The sequence below is a fragment of the Capricornis sumatraensis genome, chromosome 7, assembly GCF_032405125.1.
Source record: "Capricornis sumatraensis isolate serow.1 chromosome 7, serow.2, whole genome shotgun sequence".
Classification (NCBI taxonomy): Eukaryota; Metazoa; Chordata; class Mammalia; order Artiodactyla; family Bovidae; genus Capricornis; species Capricornis sumatraensis.
The window spans coordinates 113,183,955-113,210,922 of record NC_091075.1 but is presented as its reverse complement, the minus strand read 5'-3'; the positions used below and the strand labels follow the sequence as shown (position 1 = coordinate 113,210,922).

The window sequence follows — 26,968 nt, the reverse complement described above, 5'->3', positions numbered from 1 at the left end:
GTCTTTCACCATCTCCCGGAGTTTGCTCAAATTCATGTCGAGTCGGTGATGCCATCCAACCCTCTCATCCTCTGTCACCCCCTTCTCCTCCTGCCTTCGGTCTTTGCCAGCATCAGGGTCTTTTCCAATGAGTCAGCTCTTCACATCAGGTGGGCAAAGTATGGGAGCTTCCGCTTCCGCATCAGTCCTTCTAGTGAATATTCAGGACTGATTGGTCTGATTCGTTCATTTGAGTATGTCTAGGTAATACACACACATTGATGGGTTACATTGGTATTTCATTTGACAAGTGGATCACATGAGAAACAGTTTTACGTTCTACATCTTACACGTGTCACTGACATTTTTACATGGCATGAAATGTTCTCTGAAAATGATTTACATACAATGAAATGACTCCTTTGCATGCAATTCTGAAAAAATTGGAAGGAGAGTTGACAAACACAGAGACTCCAGTTCCCATCACCACAGTCAAGATCCAGAACAATCCGTCACCCCTACTAGAGCCCCTACGGGCTCCTTTTTAGTTAGTGCCCTCTCCAGTCTTAACGCTGAAAAGTACTCCATTCCTATAATTTTGCTTTTTTTCAGAATGTCCTGTAAATAGAATGATATAGTACCTAGCCTTTCGGTCTGGCTTCCTTCACTTGGCACAATGCAACTGAGACTCACTCACACTGCTTCATTTATCCATAGCTGGTCACTTCTTACTGCTATGGCATTCCACTGTAGAGATGTACCAGAGTTAGCTCCTCCATTCACTGGCTGAAGGACAGTTGGGCTGATAAGCATGACTTTTCCTATTTGAATGATATCCCATCCTGCAGATATACTGAACCATATGCAAAGAGTTCCCTATTATTAGAATTTTTAGTTCCCCCTCATTATAAATAACCATTAAATGGACATCTTCATACATAACTTTTTGCCTACCAAACATCTTTGAATATACTTGTATAGTATACATATGTTTGAAGCTGTCAACAAACAGGCAGTATGCTCTGCTGGTGGCATAGGAATATATGAAAATATATACACAGTTGTACTAAAATTTTCTTAAAATGTTTGCTTATATAAGACAGTCTGTGTCTCAATGCATTGTATTATGAAAATAAGAAAATAATAACCAACTTTGCTCTAATGAAGTTGTTTTTAACCAGCTAAATAGAACTAGATTAATTTCTGAAATCCTGAGCATGTATATCACTCACAATCCATTTCAGAACAGTGTTCAGCCAGCAGGAAGCTTCTTTAGACAATGGAACCACTTGGTGTATACAGACAAGGATGACTGAGCAAGGGCAGGTTTCAGGTCTGCGGGCCACTTAGGGCAGCATAACTGGGTTTCTAGTTACATCTGAGCAACTGAAGCGAAAGCTGCTAAGAGACGAAAGATAAAGCAGGCACCCTGTACTGCATAAAAGGCTTCCCTTTGAGTAGACGCTGCCGCCCTGAAAATTAAAAAGGAAACAGGAAAAAAAAGTCAGTATTGAGGCATGGCACCTACTTTCGAAAAATACACGCACACGGCAGGAAAATCTGAATAGTACAGAAAGGGAGTTCCCCGGTGGTCCAGTGGTTAAGAATCCGCCTGCCAACGCAGGGGACACAGGTTGGATCCCTGATCCAGGAAGACTCCACGTGCGTGGGGCAGCCAAGACTGTGAGCGTGAGCTACTGAAGCCTCAGCAGGGCAACTAGGGAGTAACCCCACTCACCACAACTAGGGAAAGCCCACGCACAGCGACGAAGACCCAGCACAGCCAAAATTAACAAGTCAATTCAAAATAACGTAGCGCAGAAAGTTACAGCGTGAAAAGTAAACGCTTCTTCGTCGTTCAGTCCCTAAGTCGTGTCTGACTCTTTGCAACCCCATGCGCTGGGGCCCACCAGGCTCCTCTGTCCATGGGATTCTCCAGGCAAGAATCCTGGAGTGGGTTGCCATTTCCTCCTCCAGGGGATCATCCCTACCCAGGCCTCCCCATTCCCACTTTGCATAGAGATAATTCTTGATAGCTTGAGCTGTCCTCTCAGGACACTCCCACACGCATGCAAAGAAATTAACACATCCTTTCATCTAAGCACAAATGGAATCCACAATTTGTTTCTTCACCCAACAGGACATCTTGGACCTGCTTCCATACTGGTACATATGGAAGTACTCATCCTTTCTCCTGGATGAATTCTGAGTGTATGAATGCACCATAAAGTTACCCAAATTCAGCAGTATCTACTGATGGATATTACACCATTAGAGTTTAACTGGTGATGAAAAACCAGTTATGACATAAAGATATTGAGAGAGGCTCTGGCCAAAATAGGGACTGTGGCCATAGCGATTAGGAGCTGACCTCCAGATTTTTAAAAACAGAAGTAATGAATTCTTTGAAAGCAGTCAAAGATAACGTTTTTAAAATTAGGAAACACTCTGACGTCTTTATTCCCTGGCTCTCTCAGTTCAGTTCAGTCGCTCAGTCATGTCCGATTCTTTTCAACCCCATGAATCGCAGCACACCAGGCCTCCCTGTCCATCACCAACTCCGGAGTTCACTCAGATTTGGGTCCATCGAGTCCGGGATGCCATCCAGCCATCTCATCCTCGGTCGTCCCCTTCTCCTCCTGCCCCCAATCCCTTCAGCATGAGTCTTTTCCAATGAGCCAACTCTTCGCATGAATGGCTTATGGTTGCTCACTGCACCTGAATGCTGATCACCCCGTTTTCGCTTAAGCAATCTCCAGCAGTCCACAAAGCTGTACTATGGCTCCGCCTGCTGGACATTTTCTATAACTGCACATCTGATTCTTTGCTGCTGCTGCTGCTGCTGCTGCTGCTGCTGCTGCTGCTGCTGCTGCTGCTGCGTCACTTCAGTCGTGTCCGACTCTGGGCGACCCCATAGACGGCAGCCCATCAAGCTCTCCCGTCCCTGGGATTCTCCAGGCAAGAACACTGGAGTGGGTTGCCTAGACTTCATTCATTCAAAATTGATTCAGTTCAGTTCAGTTCAGCTGCTCAGTCATGTCGACTCTTTGCGACCCCATGAATCACAGCACGCCAGGCCTCCCTGTCCATCACCATCTCTCGGAGTTCACTCACACTCACGTCCATCGAGTCCGTGATGCCATCCAGCCATCTCATCCCTTTTCCTCCTGCCCCCAATCCCTCCCAGCATCGGGGTCTTTTCCAATGAGTCAACTCTTCGCATGAGGTGGCCAAAGTACTGGAGTTTCAGCTTTAGCATCATTCCTTCCAAAGAAATCCCAGGGGCTGATCTCCTTCAGAATGCACTGGTTGGATCTCCTTGCAGTCCAAGGGACTCTCAACAGTCTTCTCCAACACCACAGTTCAAAAGCATCAATTCTTCGGCACTCAGCCTTCTTCACAGTCCAACTCTCACATCCATACATGACCACTGGAAAAACCATAGCCTTGACTAGACGGACCTTTGTTGGCAAAGGAATGTCTATGCTTTTGAATATGCTATCTAGTTTGGTCATTACTTTCCTTCCAAGGCGTAAGCGTCTTTTAATTTCATGACTGCAGTCACCATCTGCAGTGATTTTGGAGCCCCCCAAAATAATGTCAGCCACTGTTTCTACTGTTTCCCCATCTATTTCCCATGAAGTGATGGGACCAGATGCCAGGATCTTCGTTTTCTGAATGTTGAGCTTTAAGCCAACTTTTTCACTCTCCACTTTCACTTTCATCAAGAGGCTTTTGAGTTCCTCTTCACTTTCTGCCATAAGGGTGGTGTCATCTGCATATGTGAGGTTATTGATATTTCTCCCAGCAATCTTGATTCCAGCTTGTGTTTCTTCCAGCCCAGCATTTCTCATGATGTACTCTGCATAGAAGTTAAATAAGCAGGGTGACAATATACAGCCTTGACGTACTCCTTTTCCTATTTGAAACCAGTCTGTTGTTCCATGTCCACTTCTAACTGTTGCTTCCTGACCTGCATATAGGTTTCTCAATACTGATTCGTTTTTGCTTTTAAATAATTAACCTATTAAGACAGAGATACACTTATTTTTACTTTTTAAGAAAATAAAATAATACAGAACTGAGCACAGGAATAGTGGGTCTCCCTTCACCTTTCCCAGTTCTCACTCCCTTCCCTAGCTGTAATCACTGTTAGCGACTGGGAGTTTATCATCTCAGATTCATTTCTACCATTTACATTCAATATCATGCACAAACAGAAATATACTTTTGTTTTCTTTCACTTTACATGTTTGGGTCCACGCTCTCTGCACTGACTTGACACGTGTTAGCTGAAGCTTTTCAGGCCAGTGTGGGGTTGTGCTTGAGGACGGCATTTATGCAGAGGGAAACACACAGAACTTGCAGTTACTTTGGTTTTAAAAATTAATTCTAGCTATTACATTAGTAAATTCAAAATCTTGACTTCCCCATACACTTTTTCTATTTCATTTATGAATAGTCTTGTTCTAGTTTAAAAGCCGAATGAGCTCTGATAATAACTTCTAAGGGGACTTCAAAATGATTCTAATTCCCAGAACATTTTAGGTTAGAGTCTTTTAAACTTTCATTTTAAAATATTACATTTTCTTTATAAAATATTGTTAAGTGACTTCAAGTGAGCAAAATCTTCTCAAATACTTGATGCTGGTAAATTTAATAAGTGTATAACAGTTAATCTTAATTCTCTTAAACATTTCAGTACTGATTTAAAGAACAGGGGAGCCCGGCATGCTGCAGTCCATGGGGTCACAAAGAGTCAGAGACAACTTAGCAACTGAACAACATCAACGACTGATTTAAAAAAGCAAAAATCCCTAATAACTTTCAACTAAAAATTCTAAGTCTAGAATCAGTTATTTAAAAGTTAAATTTATATTGGAATCACAGGGCTATTCCAAGAGCTATTCGTATATGCTAAATCCTCTAAAATGTTATAAATAAGTTAAATATCAAAAAAAATACAGACTGTTACTAAACTTAACACAAAAGTAATAGAAGTTGGCTTTATATCAACAACTGCTCATTAGATTCTGAATTTCTTCAGATGAAAAGTCCTTTTCTCTCTTATCCCTACGCAAGTGAAATTTGCTTTCCTACTTTTGTGACCTAGGGCCAGGGCGGAGTAGGGGAATACATTTTGAACAGTAAACTGGGGCCAAGATGAGAAATCTGATTTTCTCCTCCGAACCCTGCCTGACACAGCAAGGCCTTATGTCAGTAACACGAATATGTCTGCCTCCTCATATCCTCACCAATCCTGCGTGATGTGTGCCACTGCTTTATTTAAAGTGGAACCAACAAGGACCTACTGAACAGCACATGGAACTCTGCTCAGTGTTACGTGGCAGCCGGGATGGGAGGGGGGCTTGGGGGAGAATGGACCCGTGCATCGGTGTGGCTGACCCCCCTGAAACTATCACAGCATTCTTAATAGACTATAGTCCAATACAAAATTAAAAGTTGTAGAAAAAACAGAGAGTATCTCCCATGTTAAAAAGAAAAGAATCATGAGATATGATGATGTACGCATACAACGGAATACCACAGGCAGGGGTGTGACACTGAGATACCATTATGCGAAGAAAGCAAGTTGCAGAGTCCTGTGTCTACTCTTATGTATATGGAATGAAAAGGAGAAACATGTGTGTTCTAGCAAACACAGAATATTCTAGAAGGGCACAAAAGAAACTAGAAATAGTAGTTGCCTCTGGGTAAGGAAATTGGGCTTCCCAGGTGGTGCAGTGGTCCGGCTGCCAATGCAAGAGACACAAGCAATGTAGGTTCGATCCCTGGGTCAGGAAGATCCAGGAGAAGAAAATGGCAACCCACTCCAGTATTCTTGCCTGGGAAATCCCATGGACAGAGGCGCCTGGCGGGCTACATGGGGTAGCAAAGAGTCGGACCCAACTGAGCACACACACACACACACACACACACACACACAGAAACTGAGCAATTAGAAATAGAGGAAGAAAACTTTCTCACTTTTTCTGCCCTTTCGTAACTTTGGATTTCATCGTATGCACATGCATTATCGTTTCAAAAGTTTAATATGATTTAAAAATATATCAGAAGTAAGAAATGTGAAACTTCGTCAAGAGAAACCTCACCCCGAAAATGGAGTCAGGAGGCCAGAAGGGGGCGCTCTTAGGCAGGGCCAGGCACATCAATTAAAGAAGAATTGTCCATTACAGACCTCAAAAAAGAACCACCGACAAGGAACAAATGGTCAGTTAGAGGCCACAGCAGGGAAGATGTCCACAGCATCTTCTGTAAGGAGCTGACTACCCCAGCAACTCAACCGAAGAGAAACTTTCATCACCTTGAGCTCTCACTTTTCTCTGATAGACTCTCATTCAAAACATCCCTTCCCAACTTCCTCCTTCTCTCCAGAAAATAACCCCCCTTTCCTTCATTTGCTGGGCCTCCCCTGAGGCCCAGCTGGTAAAGAATCTGCCTGCAATGCGGGAGACCTGGGTTCGATCCCTGGGTTGAGAAGATCCCCTGGAGAAGAGAAAGGCGACCACTCCAGTATTGCCTGTGGCTTTTGCTATAGCTTGCTTGTCCCAAACTGCGATTCCTCTACTGGTCCCAAATAAACTCACTTTCTTAAAAAAAAATGAAAAGGTTTTTTTGGTGTGGACCATTTTTCAAGTCTTTATTGAATTTGTTATAATATTGTTTCGGTTGCACATTTTGGTTTTCAAGCCACGAGACAAGGGGGGGTCTTAACTTCCCAGCCAGGGATCAAACCCACACTTTCTGCATTGGAAGGCAAAGTCTGAACCACCGAACCACCAGGGAGGTCCCCCACAATAAGCCCACTTTTGCTGGTAAAATAGCTTTCATTTCTGAGGTCCACAGAAGTAAATTTTAAAATGTGGTCCTGCCACCCCAGGTCCAGCCTTTGTGCTGCAGCTGGTGCAGCCAGAGTGGCCTTGCTCCCATGGCACACGCGGGGGTCAGCTCAGCTGCATGGATGCTCAGCAAACCTGCACTGACCCAGCAGCGCAGAGATGGAGAGCAGGGCAGTGCACAAGTACCAACATTACTCTGCAGCCGGGCATCTCAGGGGGTGGGCATAAATGACACTGTGACCCCCCAGCGTCCTGTAAATAGTAAGGGCTGGCTATCTTCAGGAAGCAAGGAAGTTAAGTTAAACATTTACTTACGAACTTAAGGCACAGTCAGGATGAGTGCTGTGTTCCACACACTTTAAGAGCTTCACTGGTCTGCAAAATGAAAAGAAGTAATACTTAAGGATGATTCAAAAGTATGATTCATCATATGTTTATGGGGAACCTGCAAGGTACTGGATATACAAAGTCTCTGACCTTGAAGGACACAGTTTCTTTTCAAAAATATTAGCTGTCATTTGTTGAGCACTTACTATGTACCAGAAAATCTGATTATGTATTAAATATTTTACATAGATGATGTCATTCCCTCCTTACAACAACTGAACAAAGCAGGTACTAAGGAGATCAAAACAGTCAATCCTATAGGAAAACAACCCTGAATATTCACTGGAAGGATCGATGCTGAAGCTGAAGCTCCAATACTTTGGCCCCCTTATGCGAAGAGCCAAGCCATTGGAAAAGACCCTGATGCTGGGAAAGATTGAGGGCAGGAGAAGAGGGTAGCAGAGGATGAGATAGTTAGATAGCATCAAGGACTCAGGGGACATGAATTTGAGCAAACTCCAGGAGATGGTGAAGGACAGGGAAGCCTGGCATGCTGCAGTCCATGTGGTCACAAAGAGTCGAACATGACTGAGCAGCTGAATAAAAACAACAAATTATTATCTGCAATCTACAGCTGAGAAAGCTGTCCAGAGAAACCTGGCCAAGTTCTCACAGTAGCGAGTTGAGGAGCTGACTTTGAACCTCCCCTCCAAAGCCTGGGCACGGAACCACTTCTGTAAAGATGTACAACTTTGCTTGGAAAATCTGTTGATAAGAACTTTGGGCAGAAGGTTGGACTTGAAGCACGTGGGTGATGGCTGGTGCCTGGGCTTCAGGGAAGAAAGCTAACTGCTTGCATGGTAAGGCGAGAAGATGCGGGTTCCAGGACAGTCTGGAAGGAAGGGAAAGTTCCAGGACAGTCCGGAGGGAAGGGAAAGACGGGAGCCTGGTAGCAGTGAGAGGCAGGCCAAGAGAGGATCTCAGTCAGCCAGAGGGTGGCTGGAGGGGACTTGGGAAGAACAGGAAAGCATCCTGTCTATGGCATGCTACGTGACCCCTCCCCAGGACTCTCTACTCAGTGGACACCGTTCAGATACATTCTTTTTTATTAACAAGAGTAGTGTTATTGAATTTCCCTGGCAGGCCATTGGTTGCAAATCTGCCTGCCAATGCAGAGGACACGGGTTTAATCCCTGGTCTCGGAAGATTCGACACGGTGCAGGGCAACTCAGCCCAAGCACCCCAGCTGCTGAGCTTGAGCTCTGGAGCCCGTGTTTGACCACAAGGGAAGCCCCAGCACCGCAGCTAGAGAGGAATCCCCTGCTGGCTGCAACAAGGGAAAGGCCGCCTCACAGCAACAAAGATCCAGCACAGCCAAAAAATAATATTGAATTTTTAAAAGAAGCTTGTTATTGCTTTCACGCCTCCCCCCTTCCCCCAACAACACGCATTGAGTTTCACGGAGTGTGGGTCAATACATCACAAAGCAGAAAACAGGAGGCAAGAGAGGCTTTGAACAAGGACCTTGCCACGATCTGCAGGACTTGGGGAGAAAGTTCGACCGCCATGGCACAGAGATCAGTGTCACCTGAAATTTGACGGGCAGGGGATTCTCACTTACATCTGGGCTTGAGTCTGATCTGTTGACCCTGGTTGCTCACCCTGTGTTAAGCCTATTGTTATCTCCTCTGGGCGCCCAGGAGAAATAAAATCCCATCTGAACACAAGAGAGCCCACAGGTGGTACAGAAATAGGAGCTGGGGGCTGAGCCAGGCATGCAAGGGCACAGCCTGGGGCCAGCTTAGGTGGGGCAACATGACTCACGAAAAGCAGGCTGAGTCCTCGAGGCTCACAGCTGTGAGTCAGGAAGGCAACCCTGGGCCCCACTTGACCTGATGACTTGTAAAAAGACAGCCTCCTCAGAGAAGTCCCTGGGCCAAAGCAAAGTGGTCATAACTGCGGAATATTTAACCATTTTTTTTTTTTGCTATCCCTGAGCTCTTTTAGAATCAGAATTGCCATTTATTTAATTTACAAAAACCTGATGCTGTAAGAAAGGAGGAATCTTGGAGTAGAAAGAAAAAGGGGAAGCTTCAGGGTCACACAGTGATGGGTTCAAAACTCAGCTGTGTCACCGAGTGGTGACTTTGGGAAACTCGCTTAACCTCTGACCTTTCATTTACCCATTCATGAAAAGGGGATATTTATATGAAACAGACAAAATGAATCTATGGTCTTATAAGTCCAGAGAGTGCTTCCTACTACAGGCGGATGGGGAGCCTGAAGGGAGACCAAGGAGAGACCGGGGTGCTGGTGACGCTCTGCCTCTTAATCCAGGGACACGTGTTCGGTGACCTGGGGAAAATTCATCCAACCGGATCCTTACGGTTTCTGCATTTTCCTGAACACAGATTATATTTCCAAAACAAGAGGGTGTGCTTTACTTTGTGTTCAAAACAGGGTAACGACAACACCTGACTTCAGAGTCTTCTGAGAGCGTTAGCAATAACAGCTGAGGAAAACAGTCCAGCTTCAAGCTGTGGGGGAGGAACAGGCCTGTTCTGCTGGGGGGAGGCCTGAGGAAGGGGAGACCCACACTTCTGGGGGCTCTGCTCAGGTGGGAGGGTCACCAGGTGACTTTTGAGAAGGTCAGAGGATGGCAGGGCCAGCTAGACAGTCTCTGGCGCTGGTAAAGGCTGCACGTGTGACGTGCTCCCTGCCGCACTCACAAACCTTCGGGAAAGCCCCTAAGTCACCGAGGTGTTGGGCTCCAGCCCCCGGGGAAACAAACAGGCCTGTAAACTCAGGAGCCGACACATAACAGGCACATAGAGAAGCAGGAAGCGATAGGTGAGGAATTCCCAGGCCAGGGGAGGGCTTTCAATCATCCCAGAATTTGAGCCAAACTTACATTTCCAAGAATCAGGAGCACCCTGAAATGATCTCTGACTACATGTATATAAAGTACCTGGCCCATGATGTCCGTGATAAATGGTAGCTATGATGACTTTTCAGTTGGTCCACAGCCACCAAGCATCTCTCTGTAAGTATCTCAAACTCCCCTTAACACAAATCACGGGTAGTGTGGCATCCAGAGAAGCAAGGGTCACAGTCCCCATGTGCAGGTCACTCCCCATGCAGGTAAGCAGTGAGGAGGAAACCAGATAAATACAAATGATAAAGGACAAATGTCCATCCTTTAAGCATCCTTAAAAAGGGCTGTGGACAGTAGCAGGAGGGGGTCGGGGGAACTCTAGCTGGAAAGCACTACCAGTTCCCAGATCCCGTGACAATAGGAAGGCACAGTTCCATGGACTCTGGGGCTGACCTCTGAAAAACCTTTTCAACAGCCCCCTGCTCCTTCTTTGAATATAAGCACGGATAACTGTTGCTGAAGCTGAAGCTCCAATACTTTGGCCATCTTATGTGAAGAGCCAACTCTTTGGAAAAGACCCTGATGCTGGGAAAGATGGAAGAAAGGAGGAGAAGGGGGCAGCAGAGGATGAGAGGGTTAGATAGTGTCACAGACTCGATAAGCATGCATTTGAACAAACTCCAGGAGACAGTGAAGGACAGGGAGGGTTGCAAAGCGCCGGACACGACTTAGCGACTGAACAACGGATTACAATCCGCCACCTACGGGTAGTCATCGATACAGCTGTACTGGAAACCCATCTTGTCCAGCCTCTCTTCCAGGAGCTTCACGCTGCCTTCTCCACAGGATTCCCTGACACAGAAACACAGACATACACACATAAAAGAAGCTGTTTCCGTGTTAAAGAAAAGTTATACTGGCCACGTGCTACTGAGATCTACTCCTCGCTGGAGAAATACGTGGCAGATTCTCTGAACGCAGAGGTGTTGCGGGAGCCCGAGCCGCCGCTCCCACGTGGAGACGCTCTGAACCTTAAACCTGTCGGAAGCCTGCGAGTCACGCACATCCATGCCCAGGCCTGCGCTGGCGCATGCGCGGTGGACCACAGGGCGCATCCCAGCCGCACCGCACACGCAGCGCTGGGCTGGGCTTGGGCTCCGAGCGAGCTGACTGCCCCCTTATTCAACCCACAGCGTATTAAGTCGATCTTCAGATGGAAATAGAAAATACATACAAAATCAAAAAATGTTAGAAAACTCAAAAAAAAAAAAAAAAGGGCGGGGGAGTCTAAATCTCACATCACTGGCGATAACCTCAGCTAACATGTTGATGTACATCACTGTCGACTTTTTAAATGTATTTATTCTGACGAGACTGAGAACATACCAATCCAATTCTGCTGCCCAATGCGTGTTTAGTTTGCATTTGCCCATGTTTGTGTGTCCACGTATGTACCTCTCTGCCATTATTTTTAATTCCTGCTTGGGCTCCTTTATACAGTCTGAGCATAATTCATAAAAAGCAGTCCCCTGTTGTTAAAGGTTCAGTCCTACATTTCAGTGCCATGGACACTACATGGATATATGTACATGTATGGCTGAGTCCCTTCGCTGTTCAGCTGAAACTATCACAACATGTAATCGGCTATATACCCCAATACAAAATAAAAAGTTTTCTTAAAAAAAGGATGACTTCAAGCTTGCATTGATAGCTGAGCTGATGCAACCATTGAGTTAGTGGTTTCCCAGAAAAATATGGATCTTAAAAGCTTTCTCAGCCAGTTATCTGAGACCCAGTTATGAAGCTGGTTGTTCTGTGAAAAGAATGTCTTCATTACATAGTCCATCAGTCAATTCTGAGAACTCCTGGTGAGGTTTTTGGACTTCCAATGACAGAGAGAGAAAATTGGCTTTGCCCCACACGAATGCATGAGGCCCTCTCCTGTCTGATGCTGCCCTGGTCACTCAGAAAGGCTGAGAGGAGCCTCTGGATAAGGGAGGCTTTCTCTCTGGGCTCGGGACTGACTTGTGGCATTTCAGAAAGTCAAGCCTTTGCCTTTCTCTGCCCACCACACTATGAACAGAGAAGACAGTGGCTTCCGCAGAACCGTACATGTAAATCAGACTGGATCACATCGCATCCAAGAAAAGCACGTTTGTACCATGAGCATCACCAGCAGCACTGCAACTTACACCTTGGGTCCTCCGATTTCATGCATAACCCAGATCTCAATTCGTGTGATTTTATCCTTCTGGAGGTAAGGAATTTCAAAATCTGCAAAAAAACTGAGAAACACACGTTTTGTCAAGTCCTAAAGCAATATGACACTGTTCCCATATCATTGTTAGCTGATTTACACATGACTTTTAATACTGTTGGGGGTTGTTGGTGGTGGTGACTTTGTTGCTAAGTCCTGCGACCTCATGCACTGTAGCCCACCAGGCTCCTCCGTCCATGGGATTCTCCAGGCGAGAATACTGGAGTGGCTTGCCATTTCCTTTTCCAGGGGATCTTCCTGACTCAAGGATCAAACCCGGGTCTCCTTCATGGGCAGGTGGATTTTTACCACGGGGCCGCCAGGGAAGCCCTTTGGGGGTTACTTTTCAGCTTTAACTTTTAGGTTACTTATTGCATTCGTGCATTCAGCTGTTAGTGGTATAAAGGCATGGACGTGGCTCTGATGTCCAGGTCATTCAGTGGTTCTGCTCCAGCTGAACTTACAAAAGCAGTAGATTGGGATATGGGGACGATCCTCTTAGGCCTCCATTCAAAACTATTAAAAAGACATCTTGGCATCTTTGTCATATATGCTAGGGCTCGCATCCTTACCCTTTCACAGGATAGGCTCCTGCTGGCTCTGAGCCATTCAGCATGACATTGATCACCCCAGAACTATCTCTTGCATACTGCAAAAAAGAAACAAGCATTTTGAGTTAGCCAAGACACCATTTTCACCTATGAAAGAGTCAACCGTTTTTTTCAATTGACAATCCTCAATACTGACAAGGATGTGATAAAGCTGGTATTCCACAGAGCTAGAAGGGATGTAAATCGGCATATCTTGGAAAGCAAATTGCTGTGAAATGTGCAAACCTCATGCCTGTCATCTACCATCATAAAAGAATCGGGACTCCCTTGCTGGTCCAGTGGTTAAGAATCTGCCTGCCCATACAGGGCACATGGGTTCCATCCCTGGTCTGGGAAGATCCCACAGGCCACCAAACAACTAAGTCCGTGTGCCCCAACCACTGAGCCCGCACTCTAGAGCCTGGGCTCTGCAGGAAGAGAAGCCACTGCAAAGAGAAGTCCCACACTGCCACTAGAGAAAAGCCCCTTCAAGCAGCAACAGAGACCCAGTACAGCCAACATAAATAAAGAACTATTTTTAAAAAATAAAAGCATGCAAAACACTATCAGATTCCAACCCTGTACCAACCAGCGTAGGCTGTCTTATGCTGCTGCCATTACACACAGTCTCAAAAATCCCAGTGGCTTCAAACAAGAAAGGTTTATCTCACGCACATGCTACATGTGTATCACTGGTTTTCGGATTTGGGGTTTGGGTTTTCCTGCATATGCTCCTGCTCTGGGACCCGAGTTGATGAAGTCTCCACATCTGCAGAGTCACAGTTTATCAGTGAAGGGAGAGAAAAAGCGGCAAGCCACAGACCAGTTCTTCAAGTCTTCCCCAGTGGCTCAGTGGTAAAGAACCTGCCTGCAATGCGGGAGCCACAGAAGATTCATGTTTGATCCTGGAGGCGGGAAGATCCCCTGGAGGAGGAAATGGCAAGCCACTCCAGTATCCTTGCCTGGAGAATCCCATGGACAGAGGAGCCTGGCGGGGTACAGTCCATGGGGTCGCAAAGAGTCGGACATGACTAAAGTGACCTGGCGCACATGCACGCACACACCCAGAAGTCACGCAGTCACTCCCACTCACATCCTATTAGCCAGTGCAAGTCACACAGAAGTAACTCCAAGAGACAGAATGAATGCGAAACACACGCCCAGACGATGACCCAGACATACTCAGGAAGCATCACGAAGGATCCCCTGGTGCACGGGGAGCTCTACAGCAGCAGGGCTTGTAACCAATCTAAACAGTCAGCCCCAGGGGAGGGTAAGTCCATCGTGCTGCTCCCACGTCTGAAACACGACTCAACCACTGGTAAAAGCCTACAAGAGACTGGCCAGAGCCCAAGAAGTGCTTACATCCAAAGCACAGTGTGAGACGAGATGGACAGAGCATGCCTGCGCTCAACTGTGTTCAAAATGAATGGGCGGGGACTTCGCTGGTGGTCCAGTAGCTAAGCCTCTTGCACTCTCAGCGCAGGGGGCCAGGGTTCGATCCCAGGTCAGGGACCTGGCTCCTGTGTGCTGCAACTTGAAAATATCCTGCCTGTCACAACTGAGACTCAGTGGAGTCAAATAAAGAAAGAAAAACACAAAAACGAATGGGCAGAAGTGTGGGAATTAGTTAACACCCAAAATTCCTAAGGCAGAGACAGGGCCAGAGAAATTCCCCAATCTGCTGCTCAGCACACTACTGGAGCATATGATTTCCCTGATAAAATGCTTCTTCTAGACTGAAGGTGGAGCAGGGCAGGGTTGTCACGCAGATCTGAGATACGCAAGGCCAGGCTTGCTCTCTGGCAGTGTTAAGTTTTACATGTTAGTCGCTCAGTCATGTCAACTCCATGATTCCATGGACTGTAGCCTGCCTGGCTCCTCTGTCCATGGAATTCTCCAGGCAAGAACACTGGAGTGGGTCACCAATTCCTTCTCCAGGGGACCTTCCTGACTCGGGGATAGAACCCTGGTCTCCCACATCACAGGTGGATTCTTTACCATCTGAGCCACCAGGAGAGCCAGGCCACCCAATACCGGCCGCAACACTCTGCTCCATGCCACCACACCTGTCTCAGATTGCTTCCAAACATGCAAACATTCGAGGTTAAATCTGCAAATGCCAAGGTCTGATGACCACTGTGTTAAATGATTTGCTCTTAGGTAGCAGGAATGTGAATGACTCGATTTTTTCCTTTATACATTCTATAGTTGTCATTCTCTATCATGAGCAGCTATTAAACTGGTGATAATTTTTTTTTTCATTAAAACAAACCATGTTGGGACTTTCCTGGTGGTCCAGTGGTTAAGATGCCATTCTTCCATTGCAGGGGGCATAGGTTCAATACCTGGTTGGGGAGCTAAGGTCCTGAATGCCACATGGCACAGCCAAAAAAGAAAAAGAAAAAGGAATGCAGATACAGTGAGGCTGTATGAAGTCACGGTGTCCAGTCGCTGCACTTATTAGCTTAGTAATTAGTCTGATTAAGTTTCTTGGCCTCGTGTTCCTATCTGTAAAACAAGGGTAGTAAGAGTCCCTACCCATAGGATTGCTGTGATGATCAAATTATTTAAAATGATACTTTTTATGGCATATTTCTCTGCCATGGTTCAGACCCTCTCCTCGTCAGTATATCAATACTATACCATCTCACTTCACGTTCAGACTACCCAGCATATTCTGAGGGTTCATAAAATGTGTGTGTGCTTGTGTTAGTCACTCAGTCGAGTCCCACTATTTGTGATTGCAAGGACTGCAGCCCGCCAGGCACCTCTGTCCATGGGACTCTCCAGGCAAGAATACTGGAGTGGGTTGCCAATTCCTTCTCCAGTCGTAAAGGGTGAGCATGGTTACGAGACTCCGTTTGTGACTTAGAGCATACTTTGAAACGGGGTGGGTCCACTGGGTAACGTATGGGTCTCTCTGCATTCGATGCTGACGTCACCCCTGTGTGGTCATCAGGACCCCACGTTCAGGTGACGATGTGGCCACACACAGCCCCCCACTCCTCACTGAGGGGCTCGGGCAGCTTACCCCCTGGAGTCTGCACTCCAGGCAGAACCTGTGGGGAGCGGGCACAGACCAAGGTCTCCCCAGAGCTGGCAGGAGAGAGAGGAATAGAACACCTTTGTCAGGAGCCACCCTCCACTTAGTTCCAAACTGCCCCTGTAGCGGAAGATTTGACCGAAGAGTCCCTCGCCCTGATGAACAGTGGCTCCTGTGGACACCTGGTGATCCAGGGCAGGAAATGAGACCAAAAGGGACACAGATAACCCTGAAAGGGGCTCGGTGGCAGGATCGGACATCACCAGAGCCCTAGCCAATGCAGATAACAGTCAACTGCTCTTTGTCGGGCATTGAGCTAAAAATGTCACCTTCTTATTTGGAATCTTTGGTCTAATGCTGGTGACAGGAAATGTAAGCTGCAGTCACTGGTGTTTTCTAGCTACTGATCGCTATCAATACTGCTAATGATATTCTCCGAGAAACAGACTGGCCTTTAGGGGACCGTGGGACTTCCCTGGTGGCTCAGACGGTAAAGCGTCTGCCTACAATGCGGGAGACCGGATTCAGTCCATGGGTTGGGAAGATCTGTTGGAGAAGGCAATGGCAACCCACTCCAGTATTCTTGCCTGCAAAAATCCCATGGATGGAGGAGCCTAGTAGGCTACAGTCCATGGGGTTGCAAAGAGTCAGACACAACTGAGCGACTTCACTTTCATTTTCTGCACCTCCAGTTTATCTCTGGTCTCCTATCATCTCCTGCCCCAAGAATATCAGCCTTCTGGACACTTCTGACCCCCACATATAGGTCTCAGGTGCCCCAGGTTCTCCCATAAAGCAGGGATTGTGCCACTTCACATTGCAACCAATATCACATTGATTTACAATACTAACAACAACCTCGACACAACAGTAACAATAACGACTGTTTAAGATCCGCATCTGAAGCTACCATTTAGAATATTTTCTCTGCACCAGGCACTGCATTAAGCATTTCAGCTTCTTAAATCCTGACGCCTTTATGGAGCAAAGAGGCTGAATCAGAACGTGGCAGAAAGTGGGACACAGGGAAATGAAGGCCTGACGCGATGGCCCAGTGATGCCTCTGAACCCTCCGGCGCCCGCTTCCCAGGCCCCACACCTGCTCTGCCACCCAGCCATGTACCCCAGGATTACCTGGATGGATGCGCTTCTCCAGAAAGAATCCACAGGGTTATTTTCACAATCTTCTGATGTTGGACAGGATTGGTAGTCGAGTCCTACAGGGAAAACAGACAGACAGAGTTCATTGAGAAGATTATAACAGGAAGGGATTTATTGAAAATATTTGCTGGGTCCACTATAGGCATATATATAAAGATTTTAGTGGATTTTTTAAAAAATCTTTAATGAATTTGTTGCAATATTGCTCCTGGTTTACGTTTTGTCTTTATGGCCAAGAGGCACGTGGGATCTTGAGCCCTCCCCAACCAAGGGTCAAGCCCACATCCCCTGCATTGGAAGGTAAAATCTTAACCACTGGGCCACCAGAGAAGTCCCTCCAACAAATATATTGAGCTGAATTCTACAGAACGTGTATGGGCTTAAAATTCATAGCTCTGTCTACCTAGACCACAAGGAGCCTGGTGAGAAGCATCCAACCCCCGATAAGAACACATTCGTCATCCTGCTACACAAATGTGAAGAAGGTGGAGAATTGAACAGATGGGTTATTTCTCTGCTGGAGTTCTAGCCAGTGATACATATATTGGTGTGTGTGTGTGCTCACTCAGTCCTGTCTGACTCTTTGCAACCCCATGGACCGTAGCCTGCCAGGCTCCTTTGTCCATGGAATTTTCCAGGCAAGAATACTAGAGTGAGTTACCATTTCCTACTCCAACATATATTGATATATATATCCAAAATTATATATAATATTATGTTATATGCATATTAAAATTATAAATATTTTAAATGTATATACATGACATATATATATATTTTTTTCTTTATTGGGAGAAATGTCTTCTGTAATTAGCACAAGTCTTGGAAGTAAATACAAGAAAAACAGACCCAGACAATAACAGTCCTTAGCCAGAAAACAAAAATTTTATAATATTTAAAATATACAAAAAGGTAAAATGTACCACGTTTAAAAATTTTAAGGGCAAAATTCAGCAGTTATATAATGGGATTTGTCTCCCATTTACTCTATTAAAAAAAAAAAAGAAGGAGAAAGTGCTCATTGCCAGTTCATTCCAGGGAGGACCAAGCAGGGCACCATGTGAACTTCTTGAAGGGAAATGCATGATGATTCCTTGGCCCCTCTGGGTGTACCAGCATCTTAAGGTGCTCACCAATTTGGAGGTTTCCTGATCCCCATCAGAGAGGGGCTTTTATGGAGGCTTCATGATGTAGGCGTCACTGAGTCAGTCGTTGGTGACTGACTCAATCTCCAGTCCCACTCCCCTACCCAGAGGACAGAGGATGGGGTTGAAAGTTCCAGCTTTTTAATGATGCCTCTGTGTTTTTGGCAAGCAGCCCCCATCAAAAGTTACCTAGGGGCTCCCGACCACCAGTCATCACATTGCTGTACAGAAGACACTCTTATTACTCCTCAACACCAAGGTTTCCAAGAGCCTTATGAGAAACCAGGGGACCAACACCAAATATTCATTTCTATTATGCCACAGTCTCCCTCTCTTCCATCTGGCCAAAGCTATACTTTTTCCAGTAGTCATATACGGATGAGAGAGACCACAAAGAAGGCTGAGTGCCGAAGAACTGATGCTTTCACACTGTGGTGGTGAAGACTCTTGAGAGTCCCTTGGACTGCATGGAGATCACACCAGTCAATCCTAAAGGAAATTAACCCTGAATATTCATTGGAAGGACTGATGCTGAAGCTGAAGCTCCAATACCTTAGCTACCTGATGCAAAGAGCCGACTCATTAGAAAAGAACTTGATGCTGGGAAAGATTGAAGGCAAAAAGGAGAAGAGGGCAGCAGAGAATGCAATGGTTAGATAGCATCACTGACTCAATGGACATGAATTTGAGCAAACTCCAGGATATATCTAATGTCCTTTACTATAGTAAAGGACAAGGAAGCCTGACATGCTGCAGTCCATGGGGTCGAAAAGAATAGGACACGACTGAGTGACTCAGGAACAACTCCCTCTCTTCGAAGTCTTTCCATCATGTTCCCCCTTCAGCCTCCCCCACCCTCTGCAGAATAATCAAACTGTGGTCTCCTGATCACAGTCCACTGGAAGAATGTCCATGGCCGTTTCGTCTGTACCCTGCCACTCTTCCTGTCTCAGTCAAAGTGAAAGCCAGCGTCCTCAGTGTCCTGTGCCGTCTGGCCCTTTATTTCCCTAGCCTCGTAGCCGACGACCTGCCTCTTCACTGACTGCCTGCCTTTCTGTTCCTTGAACCTGCCAGACACACTCCCACCTCAGGGCCTTTGCACTTGCAGTTCCCTGCACCAGGAAATGTTCTTCCTCATCTCCTTCAGGCCTCTACTCAAATACCAGCCTCTCAGTGAGGCCTGTTCTGGACCCATGTAAAACTGCAAGGCTTTCCTCTCCCTTCCCCATCAGCCAGCACTCCCCACCCTCTTTTCCCTATTTTGTTTTTCTCCGTAGCCGTCAACAGTATGGCAGACTATAAATTATCACTTGCCTATTTATGGTCTTATCTTCACCCCTGTAAGGATCAGGTGTTGTTTGGATGGTTTATTCTCTCTTGTGTTCCTAGTGCCTAGAAGAGCAAACACTGGCGTGGAGCAAGTACTCTACAAACTTTAACATGGATGAATGAATGGAGGAGAAACAGAACTGAGCTTAGGTTAACATTTCTTTTAACTTTCTTAAAAATTTTATTGGTGTATAGTTTCCTTAACTATGTTGTGTTAGTTTCTGCTGTGCAGCAAAGTGAATCAGCTATGTGTGTGTCAGCGGCTCAGTTGCGTCTGACTTTTTGCAACACCAGAGACTGTAGTCAGTCAGGCTCCTCTGTCCATGGGATTTCCCAGGCAAGAATACTGGAGTGGGTTGCCATTTCCTTCTCCAGGAACTTTTCCCAACCCAGGAATTGAGCCTGGGCCTCCTACATTGCAGGTGAATTCTTTACTGAGTCAGCTATATATATACATATCTACTCTCTTGGATTTCCTTCCCATTTAGGTCAGCACAAAGCACTGAGTGGAGGTCCCTGTGCTCCACAGTAGGTTCTCATTAGTTGTCTATTTTATACACAGTAAGCTAACTTTTATGTATAGTAAATTAACCCATCAGTAAGGACTGATGCTGAAGCTGAAACTCCAATACTTTGGCCACCTGATGTGAAGAACTGACTCCTTAGAAAACACCTTGGTGCTGGGAAAGATTGGAGGCGAGAGGAAAAGGGGACGACAGAGGATGAGATGGTTGGATGGCATCACCAACTCGATGGACATGAGTTTCAGCAAGCTCTGGGAGTTGATGATGGACAAGGGGGGACCGGGGTGCTGCAGTCCATGGGGTCACAAAGAGTCAGACATGACTGAGCGACTGAACTGAACTAAAGTTAACTTTTAAAATGACTCCAATACCCAGGGAGGAAGAATCTCCAGTCTTCATGAAAGGGCCACCTCCGTGCACCCACTTCTTTGCTGGCCTTGGTCCTGCTCGGTGTGTAAGACTCACTAAGAGCTAAGAGCCTCTGGGAAGCTTCCGGAGTCTCTGATCCATGCTGGTGTCTCTCTCTGCTTACTCCTGAGCGCCCATCCTTCTGCCTCAGAGTATATGCCTCTGGACTAAATGCCCCGCCCCCACCTACCACCAAGGCTACAAGCTCCCTGAGGGCAGAGACCACTGTGTCACCAGTGGAGTTGATGAATGAGGAAGTGTCTGCATTACCATCAGGTCAGTTTCTGTGACTTTAACTTTCATTGTGATTTTGCCAACGACAAGTTGGCACTTTCCATCCACCTCTACAAGGATTAAATCATGAGCCACTGCAGTTGCTGCCCTTCAACATCCCTTGAAAAGAGTTTAGGGTGGAGATCAAGAATGAGGCACTCTGTGCTCTGGGAAAAACTGGCAGAACAGGTCTTCGGATAGTCAGATATTTTCAAGAGGTTTTGACAATCCCAATTCTTGCATCTCTTCGTACCTAGAAGAGCACTAAAATCCTTCGTGGTGATGTCTGCTCCTCGTAACTAGCAGCCAGTCTTTGCCAAAGTGCGTGCCTGACTGTATGCACCCCCTTCACTGAAATCATACATAACACTGACCTTCCGCACTGTCTCTTTAGAGCACTTTCTCAGAGCTATCTGAAATGCTGTCTCCCAGACTATAGTCTTCATGTTGCCCTAAATAAAACTGACCCGCAGCTTAACATTGTGCAATTTCTTTTTCAGTTGACAATCTGAATTTCAAAATATTGGCTGGTGTCTGGTGTGCTTTCAGAACCAGTGGGAACGGGGGGTGAATCTTGGTCCCAGTTCCTCAAGTCATTTAACTGCCTTCAGCCTCAGTTTACCCCTCTGAGGATAGTGAGACAGAGTCACGCAGGGCTGAAGTCAGACGGTCCAACTTTGCTGCTAACATGCTGCGCACTCCTGAGCTAGTGTCTCAACCTTGCTGTGCATCAGTTTCCTCGTTTGTCAGAACAGGAATCAGGAGAGGACTGTCCCACGGGGCCGTTGCAGGGATTCAATGAGTTAATACAGTAACTCCCCTACGACAGAGCTTCAAGTCGCGAACTTTCAAAGATGTTTGAGTGTACGTCTGGTTCCAGCAAGGAACCCGAAGCTGTACCATCATCAACGGGCGTGAGTGAAATCACAGCTTGCCCTCCGTCTCCTATTGCTGACGATCTTTCAGCTCTACCGTCTCTCGCTTCCTCTCTCTCTTCCAGTCAGTAACTCTTCTTGCCTGTTCACTGGATGCCAGCCCCTGTATGCCAGCTGTCCTCTACTTTTCAAGGTACTGTACTATAAGGTTAGACATGTTTTCTTTATTCTTGTGTTTGTTTTTTATGTATTGTTTGTGTGAAAACTATTATGAACCTATCACAGTACGGTACTATATAGCTGACTGTGTTAGTCGGGTACCTAGCTTACCTTATTGGACTTACGAACACACTCTTGAAATGTAACTCGTTCATATGTAGGGAACACACTGCATATGTGAAGGGCTTAGAACAGCTCCTAGCAAAGATGGATGCTCTCTATTACTGTCATTAATTATTATTATTATGACCACTTTACCTGGGAGGATTTGAGGGCAATCAGATGAGATAAATGCATAGGAAAGCATTTAACAAAAATGGCAAATGCACGGAAAGTCACTCAGTCGTGTCCAACTCTTTGCAATCCCATGGATTATACAGCCCATGGAATTCTCCAGGCCAGAATACTAAAGTGGGTAGCCTTTCCCTTCTCCAGGGGATCTGCCCAACCCAGGGATCGAACCCAGGTCTCCCGCATAGCAGGTGCATTCTTTACCAGCTGAGCCACCAGGGAAGCCCAAGAATACTGGAGTGGGTAGCCTGTCCCTTCTCCAGCAGATCTTCCCAACCCAGGAATAGAACCGGGGTCTCCTGCATTACAGGCAGTTTCTTTACCGGCTGAACTACCAGGGAAGCTTCATAGTAGATAGGAACACTGACTTTTCTTGTGATACATGCGGAAGTCTTACCTGAGGCATTTGTTTGTCGACACCAGTTCAAGAAATCTCCGACCCTGCCATACAGAACGTTGCAGAGCGGTACAAGGCGGCGGCCGTTCTCTGCATAGCTGGTGACAAGGAGGTGGTTGTTTTCCCAGAACAGGGACTGAGGAAAAATCAACACGAAATGAAAACGTAAAATAAAATCACAACAGATTCCTTCAGGCACAGCATCATCAAGACAAGTCAGGACAATCATTTCTCATCCAACTGAGACTTGCCTTATGACAGGCAAACGTGGCTTTGTCTTCACTGAGCCCCTTGGAGAGGGCTACCGACTCTCTCCTCTTTACCGCAGGTGTGTGTTAGTTGCTCAGTCGTGTCTGACTCTTTGCCACCCCATGGGCTGTAGCCCGCCAAGTTCCTCTGTCCATGGGATTCTCCAGGCAAGAATACTGGAGTGGGTTGCCATTTCCTTCTCCAGGGGAACTTCCTGACCCAGGAATTGAACCCAGGTCTCCCGCATTGCGAGCAAATACTTTACCAACTGAGCCACATGGGAAGCCCAACCCAGGGATCAAATCTGGGTCTTCCAGGTTGCAGGCAGATTCTTTACCATCTGAGCCACCAGTGAACCTTTTTATAACAAGGGTAGCATACAAATGCTAATGAAATACTTTCCCAGCAGTGAAAAAAAGTAGATAGGTATTTCCTGATGGCTTAGATGATGGCTCAGACGGTGGCAACGCAGGAGATCTGGGTTCAATCCCTGGGTCGGGAAGATCCCCTGGAGAAGGGATTGGCTTCCTACTCTAGTATTCTTTCCTGGAGAACCCACGGATAGAGGAGCCTGGTGGGCTATGGTCCATGGGGTTACAAAGAGTCGGACGTGGCTGAGTGATTAACACACACCAGCTCTCTTCCCTTTATTGCAAGGGTAACATGTAAATGTCAACAAAATATTTTCCCAGCAGTAAAAACAAAGTAGATAGGTAGATACATATATATAGGCTTCCCTGGTGGGCCAGTGGTAAAGAATCTGTCTGCTAATGCAAAAGACACAGGTCAGTCCCTGGGTCGGGAAGATTCCCCTGTAGGAGGAAATGGTAACCCACTCCAGTATTCTTGCCTGGGAAATCCCATGGACAGAGGAGCTTGGAGGGCTACAGTTCACGGGGTCACAAAGATTTGGACATGACTTAGTGACTAAGCACACAACACACATATACTTACATTTTCTAGTACTTAAAAAATAATAGAATTTTTTTTTTTAATCAAGGGACCTGGGTTCAAATCTTGGGTCTGTCACGCCCTAAATGTGTGATCATGAGCACAGCAAGTCATCTCCCTTTGCCTCAGTTTCCACACGTGGAACATGGGGAGTATGAACCCTTTCTCTTCTCTCACAGCTGTGACGAAGATGACATACAATCACAGATGGATTCCTAAGGGGTAAGGTGCCTCAAAAACACATTGCTTTTAGATTATATTTTGTAGTTTTCTCCTATAAGTTACAGTGTTTTCAGACACTAATAACACAAAGAACAACATTCCCCTCATCACACCATCATATCCTCAGTATCCCAACCAGGGTCTTGGTCTAGACTGGATGCTACCCAAGGGCGGACTGTGTTCCCTATTGCAACGGAAACCCTGAGAACAATGCCTGCTACATAAGAGTAGCTCAGTGTTTATGAGTCTATCAGTCAAAGTCTATGAGAAAGGAGAACAAATATAGCAGCTCCCAGGCACTTCCCTGAGCCTTCCCAGGTGGCACTAGTGGTAAAGAACCCAGCTGCCAATGCACCTAAGAGATGCACGTTCCATCCCCGGGTCAGGAAGTTCCCCTAGAGAAAGGCATGGCAACCCACTCCAGTTTTCTTGCCTGGAGAATCCCATGGACAGAGGAAGCTGGTGGGCTACAGTCCATGGGGTCACAAAGAGTCAGCCACGACCGAAGCGATTTAGCACGCATGCATGCAGGCACTTTCCTGGCAGTCCAATGGCTACGACTCTGCACTTCCATTGCAGGGCTTGCAGGTTTGATTCCTAGTCAGGGAACTGAGATCCTTCATGCTGCACAGCGCAGCCAAAAGAAAAGAAAAACCAGCAATAGCTCCTCTCCTCACTGACAGAGCAACTGCGAGATTCAAATGGCAACGCATATTCAAAAAGCACATTTTGAGCCTATTATACGTTTGAACCTCCCAGTTCCATTCACCTGCCTTTATCTAAAAAAAAAAAAAACAAAACAAAACCAGTCAGATGTTTTCATTTGTAAACATCAGTGCTACATGACTTTACAATTTAAAAAATCAAGTTAAGATTTTATATCAAAAATAAATATGCCCTTCATTAAGAAAAAAAGAATTTAAGGCAGAGAAATAAAAATGGTATCTAGCTTTCTCTAAACTCAAGGTGTTGTTCTAAAGCAGTTTACAAGGATGTTTTCATTTACATTCACTCTATTAGGGACTAGAGTGCAGACAGGATGCACACACGTAAACCACTTGTGTACACTTGACCAGTTTCTTTAAGAACTGAATGGACATCATCGTAAGGCCTGATGAGAGGAGGGACTGGTCTCCTGTAAGGATATTGGGAGGAGGGTTTTCTGAAGTCCTCAAGGTTCAACACTCTGGTGTAGGTCAGGACGGAGATTGTTCAGAACTGGCCAGGTGCAGCGGTCCCGTAGGAAACGTGTGGTGACACCCTGATGTTCTAGTGGTTCCGGCACTGAGTTCTTGACTTAAGAAAGCTCCTTCTGCCCACGACAGACAGGAGACCCAGGGGCATGAGTGAAGACAGAGCCACCTTCCCACCAGCCACCTGGCACTCCTTGTGAGTTGGCTGCTTGATGAAGCAGAGCAGTGTCGGAAGGCAGGGTTACCTTGTCTCTGGGAATGGAGTGTCTGGAGAGGTTAATAAAAAGGTCATAATCCGAGGGGCGCACAGAACAGGGATCCTTATCCAGCACCACTTTAAAGGCTTCCCAGATGGCTGTGCAGTTCTTGTCCCTGCAGGAAAGCACACGTTTGTTTGGGTTGGTTTTTTTTTTTTTTTAAAGACTACATTCCAGTGTGATACATTTCCTCTTCTCACTCCAAGTGTTTTTATGAGCGATTTTGTCAAATGTCAGCACTGCAGAAGTAGGCATACAAAACAGACAGGAAATGGTCATGACTCACGCATTAACCCCGATTCAGAAGAGGATGAAAAATAACTTTGGTGATGGATTTAGAAAGCTGACAGTGGAAGTGTCTTTCAGAGGTGCCACATACATCTCGTGGAACTTAGAACAGGCTCACAGAGGTGGCAGAGAATGCAGGGAACTAGGAGAGGATCCCGATAAATCACATGGGCTCCTGGCTTCAGGTACCCCTTCACTTAGACACAGGTCCATCTTGGGCCTGGAGGCCAGGTGAGATCAGGCGGACAGGCAGGACCTCGTGTTAGTAAACTCAGGAGTGAGGACCACGTGTGGAAAAGGGTTTCCACCTCCCGCTAAGGCAGGAAGCATGACCTCCAGAGCCCGCAGCAATGCCTAAGTCCCGCCTGGCTTTCCAAAAACACTTCCCACACCTTTCCTACCTTGTGATTTCTCACGCTGGGCAGTGAATAACATGGGTGTTCCCCGTGTTATTCTCTGTTCTTTTTTATTTGCCTAAAATGCGTCTCAATAAAAACAAATGGCACATAAAAGGGGCCTTGTGAAAACTGAAAACGTGTGTCCCAAGAAGGAACAAAAATGATTAAGAGCCACAGTGCTGGCAAGAGAGACTCAGACTTTTAAACGCCCTCTAAATGAGAAGACGTGAAATTTGAACTCTCAGAGTAGCTGGGCTCTGGGAATTACAGCTGGAGACCACGTTCCTGGGTCTGAGCATTCTGCTTAAATTTTAAGCTGGTTGCCATCCAAACACATCGCTGCCTCATCCCCATCCACGAGCCCCCACATACACCCTCCTCTTCATCTTTACACACTTACACACACACACACACACACACACACACACACACACACACACACACACGATTCACCTCCAGACCCCTACAGCCCACTCAAGCACCCAGTAGATTCCCCACCGGCCTCCCTCTTTATCCCCCTCCCCTTTATCCCACCCCTGCCTCTTTACCCTCCCCTCCCCTTTATCTCACCCCCTCCCCCTTTGCCCCACCCCTCCCCTTTTCCCCCCACTTCCCTCCCCCTCCGGCTCCCTAGCCCCCTGCCGCGCTCACCGCAGCTCCGGGTTCTGCAGTGCGATCTGCTCGGCGCAGCGGCCCAGGAATATGGTCTGCAGGTGCGGGGTGGTACCTGGCCCGCTCCAGCGCGCACCCGCAGCGCCGGCGACCTGGGGCCACCGCAGATGCAGCAGCAGCAGCAGCAGCAGCTGGAGGGCCGGCCGCGGGCGCCCCCCGCGCGCGCGCCCCGAGCCAGCCAT

General features: G+C 46.6%; 1 protein-coding gene across 1 annotated transcript; it reads right to left on the bottom strand.

Moving 5' to 3' along the window:
* Nucleotides 1–1,327: 1,327 nt before the first annotated feature.
* On the bottom strand, nucleotides 1,328–26,968 carry BST1 (bone marrow stromal cell antigen 1). Its single transcript, XM_068974986.1, has 9 exons — nucleotides 26,766–26,968; nucleotides 25,417–25,543; nucleotides 22,557–22,692; nucleotides 17,069–17,151; nucleotides 12,871–12,947; nucleotides 12,234–12,326; nucleotides 10,807–10,893; nucleotides 7,155–7,214; nucleotides 1,328–1,451 (listed from the first exon to the last, which is right to left on the bottom strand). Exons 1-9 carry the CDS (start codon nucleotides 26,966–26,968, stop codon nucleotides 1,352–1,354), a joined length of 966 nt encoding a protein of 321 aa, XP_068831087.1. The 3' UTR covers nucleotides 1,328–1,351.

What these genes read in the sequence shown, in the direction of transcription:
- BST1 (XM_068974986.1), bottom strand. Translation starts at nt 26,968, where the DNA reads ATGGCTGGCTCGGGGCGCGCGCGCGGGGGGCGCCCGCGGCCGGCCCTC. An exon ending in GGAGAAGCGCATCCATCCAG is followed by an intron (nt 12,948 to 17,068) that starts GTAATCCTGGGG and finishes TCTTTTTTGCAG; the next exon opens with TATGCAAGAGATAGTTCTGG. An exon ending in GGAGCCTATCCTGTGAAAGG is followed by an intron (nt 12,327 to 12,870) that starts GTAAGGATGCGA and finishes TGTGTTTCTCAG; the next exon opens with TTTTTTTGCAGATTTTGAAA.